Source organism: Chelonia mydas, chromosome 1 (genome assembly GCF_015237465.2).
Source record: "Chelonia mydas isolate rCheMyd1 chromosome 1, rCheMyd1.pri.v2, whole genome shotgun sequence".
NCBI classification, from domain to species: Eukaryota; Metazoa; Chordata; order Testudines; family Cheloniidae; genus Chelonia; species Chelonia mydas.
Window position 1 is genome coordinate 207,360,748 of NC_057849.1, and position 16,805 is coordinate 207,377,552.

Below are 16,805 nucleotides of genomic sequence, written 5' to 3' on the forward strand. Positions count from 1 at the left end.
CTAACGGAGCTAGGCTCCTAAATCCAGGTTGTCAGGAGGCACTTGAGAGGGGTGGGACTTAGGACACACCCTTCTCTTTGGCATCTCCCATTGGCTAGCTTAGGCAATTCCCCATCTAGTGCGCTGGCATTTGTGAATCACATTCCGAGGTGCCTCTCTCTTTCCATGTATTGTACAGGTCCCTAAGGGCTTGTCTACATATATAGCACTGCTGCAGTGCCTCTGGTGAAGACGCTCAGTGCTGACGGGCATATGCCGATGGGAACTCTCACCTCCATGAAAGGTGATAGCTATGTCAGCAAAAGAAGCTCTCCTGCCAACATAGTGCTGTCCACACCAGCATTTATGTCGGTGCAACTTATGTCGCTCAGGGGCGCAGCTTATTCGCAGCTTGTCATAAATTATGCCGACATAAGTTGTAGTGTACACATAGCCATAGGCTATGTCTACACTGGCACTTTTGTTGCTAAAACTTTTGTCGCTCAGGGTTGTGAAAAAACACCCCGTTGAACAACAAAGGTTTTAGCAATGAAAAGTGCCAGTGTGGACAGCACTTCAGTGGCGGGAGCCGCACTCCCATCAACAAAGCTACCACCTCTCGTTGGGGGTGGTTTTTTTTAAAGAGTGGCCACACACTGCAGCTTACAAAGGTGTGGCTGCAGCAGCACAACTGCACTGTTATAAGGTGCGCTGTGTGGACACAGCCTAGCTCAGGCTTTGTGAATCACAGTGTTGTTCCTATGATTTTCTAAATGCCTAAAAAAGTTAGGCATTACAACGCTTAGCCCTGGTCTACACTACAAACTTCTGTCAGTATAACGACGTGGCTCAGGGATGTGGATTTTCCACACCTAAGAGCAACGTAGTTATACCAACTGAACTTCCAGTATAGACAGCGCTATGTTGATGGGAGGGCTTCCCCCGTCGACATAGCTACTGCCTCTCAGGGAGGTGGAGTACCTACGCCGATGGGAAAGCATCTCCGGTCGGCATAGGTAGCATCTTCACGAAGTGATATAGTGGCGCAGCTGCACTGCTGCAAGTGTAGACAAGCCCTTAGAGTTACAATGCTTATGTCCCTTTCTGGATCCAGGCTACTATCAAAGTGCTGCAGAATGCACTATTATTACTGAATATAGCTCAATACTTTGCACCTGGAAACACCATAAATATTATGTCAGTTTATGGGACAATTAATTTCCAATTTAACTTGTACTTTTCCATTTAGAAAAGGGCTGATAGCTGAAGGTCAGATTTTGCCACCTTTACTCACACTGAGTCATTCCTTACTCTGCAAATAATCCCAGTAACACTGTTCACAGAGTAAGGTGCTACTCGTCATGCATGAAGGTGGCAGAACCTGCCCCTTACAGCTCAGAGGTGTATAAATATAAATACCGCACACAACTTCTCACTCACTGAGGGCTAGCATGTACCTTTAGTTACAGCCCTGAGTATGGGGTGGCACATAGATGCAGGAGAAGCACTGGGAAGAGAAGCACAATTCTTCTCTGAATTCCTCTCTTCTATTGCAGCAGGGAGTTATTTATTATACTGTGTTTCAGGGTACAGCATCTTCTCCCTTATGGCCTAGCCAGCTCTTTCAGGCAGGGTCTGTCTTTTTGTTCTGTGTTTGTACAGCACCCAGCACATTGGGGTCATGGTTTACAAATGGGGCTCCTCGGCACCATGGTAACACAAATTAATAATAAATGATAACATATGTGGGGGTGGAGCCACCCAGTCCCTTTCCCTCCCCTACTTGCAGGGAGTGTACTGGAAGTGCAACACCTGTTCTCCCTGCTAATGCTGCACCAGCTAAGCAGTAGTCATTACTATTCACTACCATCAATTTGATTTAGTTGGGGATTGGTCCTGCTTTGAGCAGGGGGTTGGACTAGATGACCTCCTGAGGTCCCTTCCAACCCTGATATTCTATGATCAAGTAAAGGAGTTTCTCAAGGGACATCCTTCTAACACAGCCACCCTGATAGACTATCTCAGTGAAGTACAGTGATCACCCTTAAAAATATATAAAGGGCGGAGTTAAGGTTTCACATTAGCTTTGGCATTTTCTGACATTTGAGTGCTGAACTCTGCACCGTTAGTGTTCTCTAAGGGACATATATTTGTATTTAAACTAATCGTGGGTGCACCCCCACATTGTTTGAGCCCCTGAACCTGAGGGAGTGACAGTGAAGCTACACTACCAGAGAGTTGGAAGGGGCTGGGTAGAGCCAAGAGAGTCAAGACTGGGAGAGCAGACCAGTCAGGATTGAAGGGCACAAGTGAAGCTGCTGTGAAGGTGCAGGGACAGGACAGGAATAGGAGCTAACAATGATCAGTTACCAGAAATTAAGGATCCCAAATACTGCTCCTCACCTGCATTTTTTCAATCATTTCAAACAAATCCACAGTCTGTGAAGAGAAAAGGATGACATAGAAAGAGATCTGACATTTCTGTGAGAGAGAATGTCATCTGCAGTAACACCAGCTATGACAAAAATCACAAGGGTCCTCATGCTTCAGGGCAGAAATTATTCATCTGCTGAAGTCAGGAAAGGAATCCCTCTCCCTACATGGATGGCACAGTACTGAACAACTGGCCAGGTGCATTGTTTTCACCTTGCACTATTAAAGGCAGAATAACAGCCTGATCTGGTATTGGATTAGCCAGGATTCTGGACTAGATGGACCATTAGTTGCCTCTGAATGGCCAAGATAATGGCCTGCTCTGTTATGTCAAGAGACGGGAAGTTAAACTAGATGGACCAGTTTCTAGGGCACTCACTGAGAAATACATATCTGTGCCCACAATACAGCCCCCCCCCCATTTGTAATGCACATTGCCTGCTTCTCTCCCCTGTTCTCAGATGCTCTAGGCATATTTCCATTCTGGAGAGGGAGGATGCAGCTCCTTACCTTGTTGTGAACAGCAGGGGTAAGTGCAGTCTGGGGGTCCCGGACAGGAGAGTCTAGGATGTCACTAATGCAGTGCCCCACTTCATCAGATCTCCTGAAGGGAGACAATCACCATTAACCCTTATAGCAGTGGTTCCCAAACTGGGGTTTGTGAACCCCTGGGCGTTCGCAGAACGTTACAGGGGGTTCACCAGAAAAATTTCACTAATGGCAGCCAGAGGACCCTGGGCATTGGAGGCAGCAGGTGGGACCCTGTTGCAGGGCAGACAGCCCGAGCCCAGGGAGAGCGGGGCCGGGCAGTTGGGGCTGGCAGCCCAAGACCTGCCCCCATCAGCGGGGGAGCCGGCCGCCCGAACCCCAGTGCTCTGCGTAGGGCTGGCAGCCTGAGCCCCAGGGAGACTGGGGCTGGGCAGTTGAGGGTGGCAGCCAGAGCCCCAGCACTCAGCGGGACCTGCAGCCCGAGCTCAGTGGAGCTCAGTTGACTGGGGCGGTCAACGGGGTCCAGCAGCAGGAGCCCCACAGATTGCGGAGTGCCGAGTGTGGAGGAAATTTAAACTTAAATCCCTGGAAATATTTATTTTTAGGAGGGGGTTTACGAGATTTCACAATTTAGTGAAAGGGGTTCGTGGGCTGTTAAAGTTTGGGAACCACTGCCTTATAGCATCCAGGATGCCAATACTCATAACGGTCTCTCTCAATAAGTGCCCAGGCCTCCCTCCTCACAGTCGCTGATCCCTCCTTCCCCACCCAGCAAGAGACTCCGGGTTCACTTATCCCCTTCACCCCTCTCAGATGTGCCTCTCCCCCACTCCCTGCCACTGGATCCCTCTCTCTGCCCACCTGCACCAGCTCCCCACAGTTCCCTTTCCTGTGGTTATACATGGTCGGCCAAACCACTTCCCTGCTCTGGGCTCCTGATCCAATGGCTGGGTTGCAGTGACAAGATGGGTAGGTCCTAGATGGAACAAATGCTGGGAAGTGGGGAGGGTTTCCAACAGGGGAGACAGGACCCACTCTGGGATCAGGACTAGCCTCTGATCTATTAAAAACTGTCAGGTTCCCAGGAATCAGCCACCTTGAGACTGATCAGTATCTGAAGAGCTAAAAGCCCTTGGAGTCACTGAAACCAGAACCTAAAGACAGACCCACTTGCTACAGCCTTGCTGCCAGACCCAGGGATGGGAATATGCCCAAGCCAGGGCAAGCAAAGAAGAAAAGCAGGGGTCAGAACGATCACTGCTAAGGGGGTGAGCAGAGCAGAGCAGAGCAGAGGAGGGTCTGCTGCCTTGTAAAGTTGCCAACTGTCACAAATTTATCATGATTTTGGCCCCTGCTACAGGCCATCTTGTGCTGACATGAAGAGCTGCAGCCATCATGCAATCTGGGGGAAGAAAAATCAAACAGCAACCCTAACGATGTCTAGCTGTCTAAGGGAAGCTGTATTATACTGCAAGCTCAGCTGACAGCATCCAAAAGGTTTAGCCCCAGCATTGTTACTAGCAGCTGTTAGCATTTCTGTGCCATTCACAATACTTATTAAAGGCCAATAAGGGAGGGAGAGAACTATTGTTTCACAGGTAACAGAGGCTACACAGTCAGAGCTGGGAATAGAAGCCAGGTCTCTAATGTAACAGTGTCCACTTTGTCATACAACGTTGCAGAAAGGACATACAAAAGTAAGTACTTATATAACTCATGCTAACACAGTGTGGCTCTGTGTCCCCCTCTAGTAGCTAAACCACACAGAGGTTTAGGACTCTCCTGCTATTTCCAAGCTAAGAGCTCTGTAAAAGGTTTATGCTTTAACATCAGTGGTCCCAGGTTCATACCCCACAGATGACCCAAACAGGGGTGGTGTTTGTTGTTACATTTCTCTATGCTGTCTGTAACCACCAGGGCACAAGCACCTCTGAGGGCCAAGAATCCTGATGCCCCACATTCTACTGCTGTCTCATGAGTACTGGTGCAACCCACTGGCAATGTGCATTTGGTGTCTGACTGTGGGCTGATCCACATAGAGGGTAACGGCATTCTTCCCCCATTAGTTACTCCTATAGCTGAAGTAGAGGAGATCTGTGTTGTGCATCTGAAGGTTGAAACCCTGCTAATGACACAAATGGGAGTAAAACAATATAAAAGTTACTCTAAAGAGTCTGGAGTAATTGTTGGTATGTCTATATGCAAACTACTGTAGTTAATTTGAATGTTGTGCTAATCATTTTATTTTTTATACTTGGTTAATGGGAGATGCTCCTTTAAGAACAGGGCCAGGCAAACAGCGTGATCTGAGACTGACAGCACAGTGGGGGCGATTTACACCATGTGTCCAGAGAGCAGACGACTCTGCCTGTGTAAACTCCAAAGGAGATCAGAATTTCATTTAATAAACTCCTCTCTCCAGAAAGAAGTCTCATTCTCAAAGATGCAAGATTAGTGCTTTTGCAAGAATGAATGCCTCAGTCCTTTGTAATGCAGTATAGACTCAGAACCTTCCACCTGCCGATCACCAGTTTGAATCCTTCCCTGCTCAACAAGGATTAAAAGTTGTTCCCATCTAATGGATCTTCAGTGGCCCCTCTATGAGATGAGTCTGGCTGAGTCCCAGTTACAAACTCATCACATCACAAACTCACCACCATGCTTTGCACTCAGTTGTAAGCTCTTGGGGCCAGGGACTGTCCCTTACTGTGCAAATGGAAAATGCATAGCACAATCAGACCCCAGCTTTGGCTGGATCCTCTAGTAAGAGCTCCTTCAGCAAAATCACCTACCTTATTAAGCATCTGCCAGGGTTGGCAACAAGACAAACACATTGCAGGTGGGCAGGGGGAATTTAAAATAAATAAATAAATAAAAAAATCAGAAGACAGGACAAAAATGGGACTTAAACTTTTAAAACAAATTTCATGATTTTTGGGAGACAGACTCATGAATTTTGAACTTTGGGGTTTTGCAGTACTGCAGGCCCACAAGGAAGGACCATTTCTCTGCATATGTGTTTGTAGGAGAATAAAAAAACTTCTACCCCCAACGAGCGGCATTAGCTTTGTTGGCAGGAGAGCGCTCCTGCCAACAAAGTGCTGTTCACACTTGTCGTCGGCAAAACTTTGTCTTTTGGGGGTGGTGGTGTTTTTTTAACACCTCTGAAAGACAAAAGTTTTGTTGTTCAATTGCCAATGTAGACATAGCCTAAGCTGCACGTTCGTCTATCAAGGAAGGACAAAGTGTCCCAGGCCAATCAAAATCACAAAGGAAAAGGTTGGGAAAGAGAAGTAGCAGAGGGCCAGGGGAGGGCATTCAATGCTATATTAAAACTTACTGAGAACTCTTTAACTCATGCCACTTTTTAAAGAGATATTTCTTTATGCAGAAATTTTTGTTAACCATATAGCTGTACTACCTGTGTTTGCAGGAGAATAAAAAAAACTTCCAGCCCCAACGAGCGGCATTAGCTTTGTTGGCAGGAGCGCTCTCAGAACAGAAAAACAGGAACCCACCCCTGGAATTATTTTCACTATCTATTGCTTACATTTTAAATAGAAAAGTAGCCAGGCAATCCTGACCTATTCCAGTCCTTCAATCTCCACATTCAGCCCTGAAATCCTGTGGAAGACCCTTTACAGCCCTCTCAGCTATCCATCTCCACATATACTCTGCCAGTGCTTCTCCATCCTGAAAATAAAACCTGCACATCCACTTTGACAGATGTCACAAGCCCTTTAATTCCCCTTCTACAGGCATTCGTAGGAGTGATTTGTTGCTCTCTGGAAGGGAAAGTATCCAAATCCTCATGAAATTACTCTCATAGGGGCTCATGGTTAAAGGGTGCATGTGGCTATCTTGAAGGCTCTTCATGGGCTTAGGAGTCCAGCCCAGGGGCAGAAACAACACTATGTGACTTCAGGAACTAATCAAATGGCCTTGAATAGCAAATTACAGATAACTCAATGTAATAGCCATGGCCAGTAGCTGGCAAGTGACCCTCTTAAGCTGAAGTATGTTCATGGGAACTGTTCCTTGAAACATTTAGAAGAATCACCAAATTCATAAGAATTAGAATCTGTCTGTAAGTAATTCACAGCCAGAAAATAGCTCTGAAGAATTCAAATAAAATGTTTGCTGAGGATCATTTGTCTTGACCTGCAGCAGCCCTTGCTATTCCAGTCCTGGGCCTCTCTCCACGGACCAGCTCTGCCAATCATGCTCTTCGGGGGTTTGGTGATCACATCCTAATCACAGCACCAGAGCATGTAGCAGCTGGAGCTTTGCATTCCCCACCACTGCATCACAGATTGATTCCTGAACTCCAAAGGAAAGAGAGCAAGATAGAGGCAGAGACAGTGAGAGTGAGCAGCTGCCACGGATAAGGCTAACACTCTAGCTCAGTGGTTCTCAACCTATTTACCACTGTAGGCCTGTAGCAAAGGGACAACTCACTGGCGTGGCCCCTCCTGCTGGTCATCTTGGGAATTAGCTCAACTGCAGCTCCAGAATGCCCTCTGTTGGCCAGTGTCTCGCCTGCCTCAGGCCCTGTATCCATCCGAGACCCCAGTGTCCCTTACCCTGGGGTTCTGCCCACTGCAGTACCCCCACACTCTGGATCTCCCCTCCCAGGAGAACCCCCAACCTTCTAAGCCCACCTTGCCTCAGTGGCTACTGCCAGTCATCATCTAGCTCCCTTTCTCTGGGGCAATCTGCAATGGCCACTCATCATTGGCAAGTGGTTAGGACCAGCTGCCTCTGCCTGTTCCCAGGCTGCACCTTTGTAGCCCCAGTACCTTTGTAGGCCTTCACCAAGGCCTGCAGCCTGGGGGTTTACCAGGCTGGAGCTCCCCAGCTCCCTAGCTCCCTTTGCCCTTTTCCCCAGCACTGCTCTGCTTCAGGTACCCTGCTCCCAGGCACTATTCCCTCTAAGCTGTGCATGTGTGCGCACGCACACAGATCCTAAACCCCACACACACAACAAAACACCATGCACACAAAAATTTGCACAGAAGAAATTTTTTGCACACATGTCAAAAATTAGAGGGAACTTGCTCCCAGGCTGCTAGCCCTTCCCACTCCAGGGCTAGAGTGAGACTCCTCACAGCTCCTGGTCCACAGCCCTCTTTAACCAGGCCAGCTGTGGCCTGATTATGCCAGCCACACCTGGGGCCAACTACCTCACCAGCCTCCCTCAGCTGTTCTTAATCCCTTTTACCTTGGAGTGGGGCAGCCGCCTCACTACAAGGCCGCATATATGGCCCACAGAGTGTTATGTGGGCTGCATCCAATACTACCTGTATGGCCCTGAGGATGTCATATGGGCTGCAGCTCTGTGCTGATTGGACCTCAAGCGGCCTACGAATCACAGGTTGAGAACCACTGTGTCCTCATTCTTTGTCTAGGATTTCCTTTAAATGCCTCAGCCTCCTTTTGCCTCGGGAACAGACAGAGAAGGCCTATTGGGTCACCTGGCCAACTGGCTAAACACTCACTCCAAGCTCTGTCCGTCATTTGGTCCACATCTATGGTCCATGCTCTTCAGGCACACCGGCTGTTACACTGTTCTGCTCTGGAAGGAGAAGTCCTGAGGAAAATGCACCTAACCTCAAACACCCATCGCCATCTCCAGAAACATCAGAACTGCGTCTCCTTCTAAGGGGAGGGAGGGAGGAGGGAAGATATTGAAGTCTCAGCCTTTGAAGGAGAGCTCATCCTGAAGAAAACAATCAGTCACTCCCCCACTCTAGCCCACAATCCACACAGGCCTGGGAAAGCCCTCTCTCTGCTGGAGAAAGGAGAGGAAGTTGTCCCAATATCAGAAGGATGGAGATAAGGCTGGGGTGATGGAGCAGAGATGCATATGTGAATTTCCCTGGAGGTTTCCCTCTCTAGTTTTAACCTACTCCCACGGCTTTGCCAGGGTTCTGGTAGGAAGAGGCTGCATAATGCAAGGTCCGTGAGAGGGAGCCAGGGGCTGGTACAGGTACATACCCTCCATAGGCTCCGAAGGTGAAACTGCGCTTCCGAGAAAACATTCTCTACTCTTCTCTCTGCTAAAGGTGGATTCCTGGCTCTCCTGCTTGCCAGCTTCCTCTCCTCCCGTCTCGGCATGCAGCTGGGCACAGACTCACCTCCCCGTCTCTAGAGGGCACAGGCTTCCTCCTCTGCCCCCCAAGTCCCAACCCCCACCTACTTCTCTTTCCCGAGACACACTTCAAATGAGAGAAAGGAAAGAGCTGCTCACAGCTAGGGCCGGGCATGAGCCACATGAGGGCAGGAAGCTCCCAGGGAGACACTGCGGGACACACTGTGAGCAGCAGCGAGTGAAAGTGGCAGAGAGAGATTGAGAGACTGAGAAACAGGACGCAGGGAGAGAGCAGAAGTTAATGTTAGACGTGGGTACTGTTCCTTCTCCATGGCTTGGAAAGCTCAGCTCTCTCCGCACATCCTCTCCTGCCAGGCTGTTGAGATGAGGACCTCCAGGAAGGGGAATCTCAGGTGGGAGCAAGAGAGGGACCTGATGATTGGCTGAAGCGTTTCAGGGGTTCCCAGAATTTTCTGCCAGTGGGTAAAGTAGCAGCTGAACCTGAGAAGGGAAGAAGAGTCCCCTAAGACTCCCCTCCTCTAAAGTAGGGTCTGTCCCCCCAGCCAGCTTGCCATACCCTACAGGAAGAGAAGGTCACAGGAGCAATCCCGTACTGCCTCCCATTCCCTACACAGGGAGGAAAAGGCTATACCAACCCCTTCTAGCTCTACCCCCTCTAGGCAGTAAATAATACATAATGCAGAGACTTGCCATAAAATCTCTCTTGTGAAATGTCTAGCCGTTGGAGTGTGCAAGCTATTGCATGGGGCATTTCAAACCTTTGGGGGAACAGAATCCCCCAGGCCTATTCACATTTCTTTGCTTTCACATCAGTATAGATTCTCCATCCTGGCACTACCCCGCACCCCACAGACATACACACAAAGTTGTGTTTACCTGTCTGTGGCCCTGCTGCTTGGGGACTTGGAGCCCTTTCAGATACATTTCCTCTCTGCCCCCATCTCTTCCCCTTGCTATGTGAGTCTCAATGCCACAAAATGATGTAATGCTCTGTCACCACATAACATCAAGACCTGTGACAGCAGCCACTACAGCTGGTGAGCTCCCTCGCTCATCTTGAGCTACTTTAATCACTGGGGGAGAAAGAGAAAGAAAGAGAGAGTGGCAAAGAGTGAAAGGAGAGACAGAGAAAAAGAGAACAAAAAGGGAGACAAACGGAGACGGGAGGAGGAGCCGTAAAGAAAATAAAGTCACAGAAGGGTAGGAAGGAGCAGAGGAAATGAGAAGGTAGGAGAGAGTATAGCTGCATATACTATACAGGAAATACCAGATATAGATGGGGTAGAAAGAAAGAAAGAAAAGATGAGAGGGGTGGTATAATGCCTGTTGGGGACATGAGTGTGGGAATGCCGTTCTACTGCCTCCAAAATGTTCTTTTCAGAGTAACAGCCGTGTTAGTCTGTATTCGTAAAAAGAAAAGGAGTACTTGTGGCACCTTAGAGACTAACCAATTTATTTGAGCATGAGCTTTCGTGAGCTACAGCTCACTTCATCGGATGCATAGCATATCGTGGAAACTGCAGAAGACATTATATACACACAGAGACCATGAAACAAAACTTCCTCCCACCCCACTCCCCCGCTGGCAACAGCTTATCTAAAGTGATCATCAAGTAGAGCCATTTCCAGCACAAATCCAGGTTTTCTCACCCTTCCCCCCCCCCCCCCACACACATACAAACTCACTCTCCTGCTGGCAACAGCCCATCCCCCTTTGAAACCCCTCTTTATAATGCGCATGATAATCAAGGTGGGTCACCTCCAGCACTAATCCAGGTTTTCTCACCCCCCCCCCCACACCCCCCCTTTCCAAAAACCACACACACAAACTCATTCTCCTGCTGGCAACAGCTCATCTTACAATGTGCACAGCAATAATCCAAGTTTAACCAGAACGTCTTGGGTGGGGGGGGGGGGGGGGGTTTGCAGGAAAAAAAACAAGGGGAGACAGGCTACCTTGCATAATGACTTAGCCACTCCCAGTCTCTATTCAAGCCCAAATTAATAGTATCCAATTTGCAAATGAATTCCAATTCCAGCAGTTTCTCGCTGGAGTCTGGATTTGAAGTTTTTTTGCTTTAAGATAGCGACCCTCATGTCTGTGATTGCGTGACCAGAGAGATTGAAGTGTTCTCCGACTGGTTTATGAATGTTATAATTCTTGACATCTGATTTGTGTCCATTTATTCTTTTACGTAGAGACTGTCCAGTTTGACCCATGTACATGGCAGAGGGGCATTGCTGGCACATGATGGCATATATCACATTGGTGGATGTGCAGGTGAACGAGCCTCTGATAGTGTGGCTGATGTTGTTAGGCCCTGTGATGGTGTCCCCTGAATAGATATGTGGGCACAGTTGGCAACGGGCTTTGTTGCAAGGATAGGTTCCTGGGTTAGTGGTTCTGTTGTGTGGTATGTGGTTGTTGGTGAGTATTCGCTTCAGGTTGGGGGGCTGTCTGTAGGCAAGGACTGGCCTTTCTCCAAGATTTGTGAGAGTGTTGGGTCATCCTTCAGGATAGGTTGTAGATCCTTAATAATGCGTTGGAGGGGTTTTAGTTGGGGGCTGAAGGTGACGGCTAGTGGCGTTCTGTTATTTTCTTTGTTAGGCCTGTCCTGTAGTAGGTGACTTCTGGGAACTCTTCTGGCTCTATCAATCTGTTTCTTCACTTCCGCAGGTGGGTATTGTAGTTGTAAGAATGCTTGATAGAGATCTTGTAGGTGTTTGTCTCTGTCTGAGGGGTTGGAGCAAATGCGGTTGTATCGCAGAGCTTGGCTGTAGACGATGGATCGTGTGGTGTGGTCAGGGTGAAAGCTGGAGGCATGTAGGTAGGAATAGCGGTCAGTAGGTTTCCGGTATAGGGTGGTGTTGATGTGACCATCGTTTATTAGCACTGTAGTGTCCAGGAAGTGGATCTCTTGTGTGGACTGGACCAGGCTGAGGTTGATGGTGGGATGGAAATTGTTGAAATCATGGTGGAATTCCTCAAGGGCTTCTTTTCCATGGGTCCAGATGATGAAGATGTCATCAATATAGCGCAAGTAAAGTAGGGGCGTTAGGGGACGAGAGCTGAGGAAGCGTTGTTCTAAATCAGCCATAAAAATGTTGGCATACTGTGGGGCCATGCGGGTACCCATAGCAGTGCCGCTGATCTGAAGGTATACATTGTCCCCAAATGTAAAATAGTTATGGGTAAGGACAAAGTCACAAAGTTCAGCCACCAGGTTAGCCGTGACATTATCGGGGATAGTGTTCTTGATGGCTTGTAGTCCATCTTTGTGTGGAATGTTGGTGTAGAGGGCTTCTACATCCATAGTGGCCAGGATGGTGTTATCAGGAAGATCACCAATGGATTGTAGTTTCCTCAGGAAGTCAGTGGTGTCTCGAAGGTAGCTGGGAGTGCTGGTAGCGTAGGGCCTGAGGAGTGAGTCTACATAGCCGGACAATCCTGCTGTCAGGGTGCCAATGCCTGAGATGATGGGGCGCCCAGGATTTCCAGGTTTATGGATCTTGGGTAGTAGATAGAATATCCCAGGTCGGGGTTCCAGGGGTGTGTCTGTGCGGATTTGATCTTGTGCTTTTTCAGGAAGTTTCTTGAGCAAATGCTGTAGATGCTTTTGGTAACTCTCAGTGGGATCAGAGGGTAATGGCTTGTAGAAAGTGGTGTTGGAGAGCTGCCGAGAAGCCTCTTGTTCATATTCCGACCTATTCATGATGACAACAGCACCTCCTTTGTCAGCCTTTTTGATTATGATATCAGAGTTGTTTCTGAGGCTGTGGATGGCATTGTGTTCTGCACGGCTGAGGTTATGGGGCAAGTGATGCTGCTTTTCCACATTTTCAGCCCGTGCACGTCGGCGGAAGCACTCTATGTAGAAGTCCAGTCTGCTGTTTCGACCTTCAGGAGGAGTCCACCTAGAATCCTTCTTTTTGTAATGTTGGTAGGCAGGCCTCTGTGGATCATTATGTTGTTCAGAGGTATTTTGGAAATATTCCTGGAGTCGGAGACGTCGAAAATAGGATTCTAGGTCACCACAGAACTGTATCATGTTCGAGGGGGTGGAGGGGCAGAAGGAGAGACCCCGAGATAGGACAGCTGCTTCTGCTGGGCTGAGAGTATAGTTGGATAGATTAACAATATTGCTGGGTGGGTTGAGGGAACCATTGCTGTGGGCCCTTGTAGCCTGTAGTAGTTTAGAAAGATTGATAGAGCCAGAAGAGTTCTCAGAAGTCACCTACTACAGGACAGGCCTAACAAAGAAAATAACAGAACGCCACTAGCCGTCACCTTCAGCCCCCAACTAAAACCCCTCCAACGCATTATTAAGGATCTACAACCTATCCTGAAGGATGACCCAACACTCTCACAAATCTTGGGAGAAAGGCCAGTCCTTGCCTACAGACAGCCCCCCAACCTGAAGCGAATACTCACCAACAACCACATACCACACAACAGAACCACTAACCCAGGAACCTATCCTTGCAACAAAGCCCGTTGCCAACTGTGCCCACATATCTATTCAGGGGACACCATCACAGGGCCTAACAACATCAGCCACACTATCAGAGGCTCGTTCACCTGCACATCCACCAATGTGATATATGCCATCATGTGCCAGCAATGCCCCTCTGCCATGTACATGGGTCAAACTGGACAGTCTCTACGTAAAAGAATAAATGGACACAAATCAGATGTCAAGAATTATAACATTCATAAACCAGTCGGAGAACACTTCAATCTCTCTGGTCACGCAATCACAGACATGAGGGTCGCTATCTTAAAGCAAAAAAACTTCAAATCCAGACTCCAGCGAGAAACTGCTGAATTGGAATTCATTTGCAAATTGGATACTATTAATTTGGGCTTGAATAGAGACTGGGAGTGGCTAAGTCATTATGCAAGGTAGCCTGTCTCCCCTTGTTTTTTACCTGCAAACCCCCCCCCCAAGACGTTCTGGTTAAACTTGGATTATTGCTGTGCACATTGTAAGATGAGCTGTTGCCAGCAGGAGAATGAGTTTGTGTGTGTGGTTTTTGGAAAGGGGGTGTGTGGGGGGGGGTGAGAAAACCTGGATTAGTGCTGGAGGTGACCCACCTTGATTATCATGCGCATTATAAAGAGGGGTTTCAAAGGGGGATGGGCTGTTGCCAGCAGGAGAGTGAGTTTGTATGTGTGTGTGTGTGGGGGGGGGAAGGGTGAGAAAACCTGGATTTGTGCTGGAAATGGCTCTACTTGATGATCACTTTAGATAAGCTGTTGCCAGCGGGGGAGTGGGGTGGGAGGAAGTTTTGTTTCATGGTCTCTGTGTGTATATAATGTCTTCTGCAGTTTCCACGATATGCTATGCATCCGATGAAGTGAGCTGTAGCTCACGAAAGCTCATGCTCAAATAAACTGGTTAGTCTCTAAGGTGCCACAAGTACTCCTTTTCTTTTTACAAAATGTTCTTGTCATGAAAGGCCAATGGAATTGCAAGTGACCTGGCTGTGCATCATTGTCCAGGTCAAGCACAGATCCCCCCCACAAGCAACTCCCATCTCATAATGCTGGAAACATACAGAGAAGAGAGGGCAAAACAAGTGATGAAAGCTAGCTAGTGTGCCTTCCCAACACTTCAGAGCTGAACCTGAGGCATCACATACAATGAGGAGCTGAATAGGCTGGGCTGGAAGCTTTAGGACCCATCAAGAACAGATCATGGCTGTGCTCTCTGTCCCTCCATCTCTGTTGCTGGGGAATGAGAGTAACTGTGTACTCACAATTACGGGAATTTCTGAGTGGGAAGGGGAGATTAGCTAAACTAGAACAAAAAGGGAGCATATGGGAAATGAAATTTGGACAGGTGAAGGGTCTTGTACTCTGAGGGGAAGTCCCTCAGGGGGAGTGTAGATTAGAGCTCTCTTATTACTGGTTCTCTAGGTAGGTTAGGCCTGGCTTTCATTTCACTGCATCACAGCTTTACAGAACCAAAGTACACACCCCAATATACAACTGAAAAACAGCTCCCTCTGCAACTCAGCACCCACAGGTCCCCAGCACACAATCTAGTTACAAACCTCCCTCCTCAAACAAGCCTCACTTCAACATGTAGTCACAACTCCCTGGCACTCGCTGTCCCTCAGTATACTACTAATCCACAACCACTCTTAACAACCGCTGCCCTCAACTTGCACTCAGGACAAAAATTGCCTGTGGGTATGCACTGAATAAAATGATGCCACCTGACTGTATGGGCACATGCATCCAGTTGTGTGAATGGGTATGTTTCAGGATGTATGGGTCAGTGTGTTAGGTCATTCATTCTGAATATGTATAGGTTTGAGCTGGAAAGGTTTGGATTTAGTCTAACACAAATTGATCTCGGCACCATCAGTCTATTAATTTAGTCACTGTAAGCACATCTGACGTGAGACATTAGCTCACAGAAGGGAATGCATGCACAGGAACACACAGGCACAGGCAGTCACACAAACATAACCCCTCAGATTGTAAACTCGTCCGCACAGAAACTGTCTCCCTCTGGATTTATTAATACTGTGCAACCTTAATAAATCAGCAAACAGGTTCACAGGTGCAGCCACACACACACACACACACACACACACACACACACAGCAACACACAAAGCCACATCTGCACACACAGTTGCACACAAGCATGTCCACACAAACGCAGACACACACACACCAGCACACACAGTCCCCTGTTCCAGTTCCAGATGTGCACAGGTGGCACCTCCCACAGTCCATCTGGGTTCAAGATTTGATGCCATGAGGTTGGCAGGATAAAGGTGAGGTCCCTCAGACAAACCCCTTTAACCCCACTCCCTCCGCCTGTCCAGTGTCTCTGTCTCAATCCCTCTCCACATAGCCTACCACGTTCTCTGCCTCTGGCCAACCATCCCTGCCTCTCTGCGCACTGCATTACAGCACACTTTCTTTACAAAATACCCCAGAGCCACCTCCCCCTTGTAACTGAAACTCCCTTAGTCAGGCTCCGTTCCCTGCACCCGTGTCAGCCCCCTGCCCAGCTGCCTCTGCCCCCCCGGATCACAAAACACATTTAATTGGCATTGCAGGAGGGGAGAGAATGAAGAGCAGCTGCGCTCCCCTACCTGAGCTGAGCTCTCTCATCCCCGGCTGGTGAGCGGATGGAGACACAGGGAGTCCAGCTGCTCCCGCATACGCTCCCCCCTCCTCGCGCTATCAATTATTCAAGTAGGTTGCAGTGTCTTCTTCCTCTTGCTCTCTCTGTCTTGCCCTCCCCTTCCGCTGCCCCCACCTGCGGAGATAGGGAGTAGAGCGGTCACACTCCACACCAAAGAGATCCTCCTTCAGGGGAAGAGCCCCGCCTGCTGTGCTCTTATACCGGGAACGTGGAGCCTAGGGAAAGGGGTCAGTTTGGGGACTGCTCTTGCAAACCTTCCAGGATTGTGCTGGAGTCTCCAGGAACTAATCTGTATTTAAAGATTATGTCGTGTGATGGAACATCCAGGAATATGTCCAACCAAAACTAGCAACCCTACCAGGAACTGGCATTCACAAGGCAGGTACAGCACTGGCAGTGGTAGCTTCCCACAGGCACCCTGGCCCCTGCCAACACCATAATCCCAGCCCTATAGAAATGACCCAGGGTTGTTTTTTTTTTTGGCGGGGGGTGGGGGTGGAAGGCGTGCTTGTCTCTGTGTCCCACTCAATCATAGTCCGATTAGTGTCAATTCCAGTGAATTTGGTACATAGATTGACTGAAAACCCAGCTCATTTCATGTGGTGGCCAAGGAGCAGAGACTAA

General features: G+C 48.5%; 1 protein-coding gene across 9 annotated transcripts in view; it reads right to left on the reverse strand.

Annotated features, from left to right (window-relative positions):
* LOC102929563 (rap1 GTPase-activating protein 1) overlaps nucleotides 1-16,378 on the reverse strand; it is a 63,016-nt gene extending 46,638 nt beyond the window's left edge. For 6 of the 9 annotated variants that reach the window (XM_027828781.3, XM_043543340.1, XM_043543407.1 and 3 more), the window contains exons 1-3: nucleotides 16,129-16,375; nucleotides 2,923-3,016; nucleotides 2,383-2,418 (exon numbers count right to left, since the gene is read on the reverse strand). In XM_027828781.3, coding sequence (XP_027684582.2) covers nucleotides 2,383-2,400 — 18 coding nt within the window. In that variant the 5' untranslated portion in view covers nucleotides 2,401-2,418; nucleotides 2,923-3,016; nucleotides 16,129-16,375. Of the gene's footprint in view, nucleotides 1-2,382; nucleotides 2,419-2,922; nucleotides 3,017-16,128 lie in introns of all 9 variants that reach the window. The other 3 variants (XM_043543451.1, XM_037911284.2, XM_043543213.1) reach the window with 3 other exon arrangements.
* Between the last annotated feature and the right edge of the window lie 427 nt (nucleotides 16,379-16,805).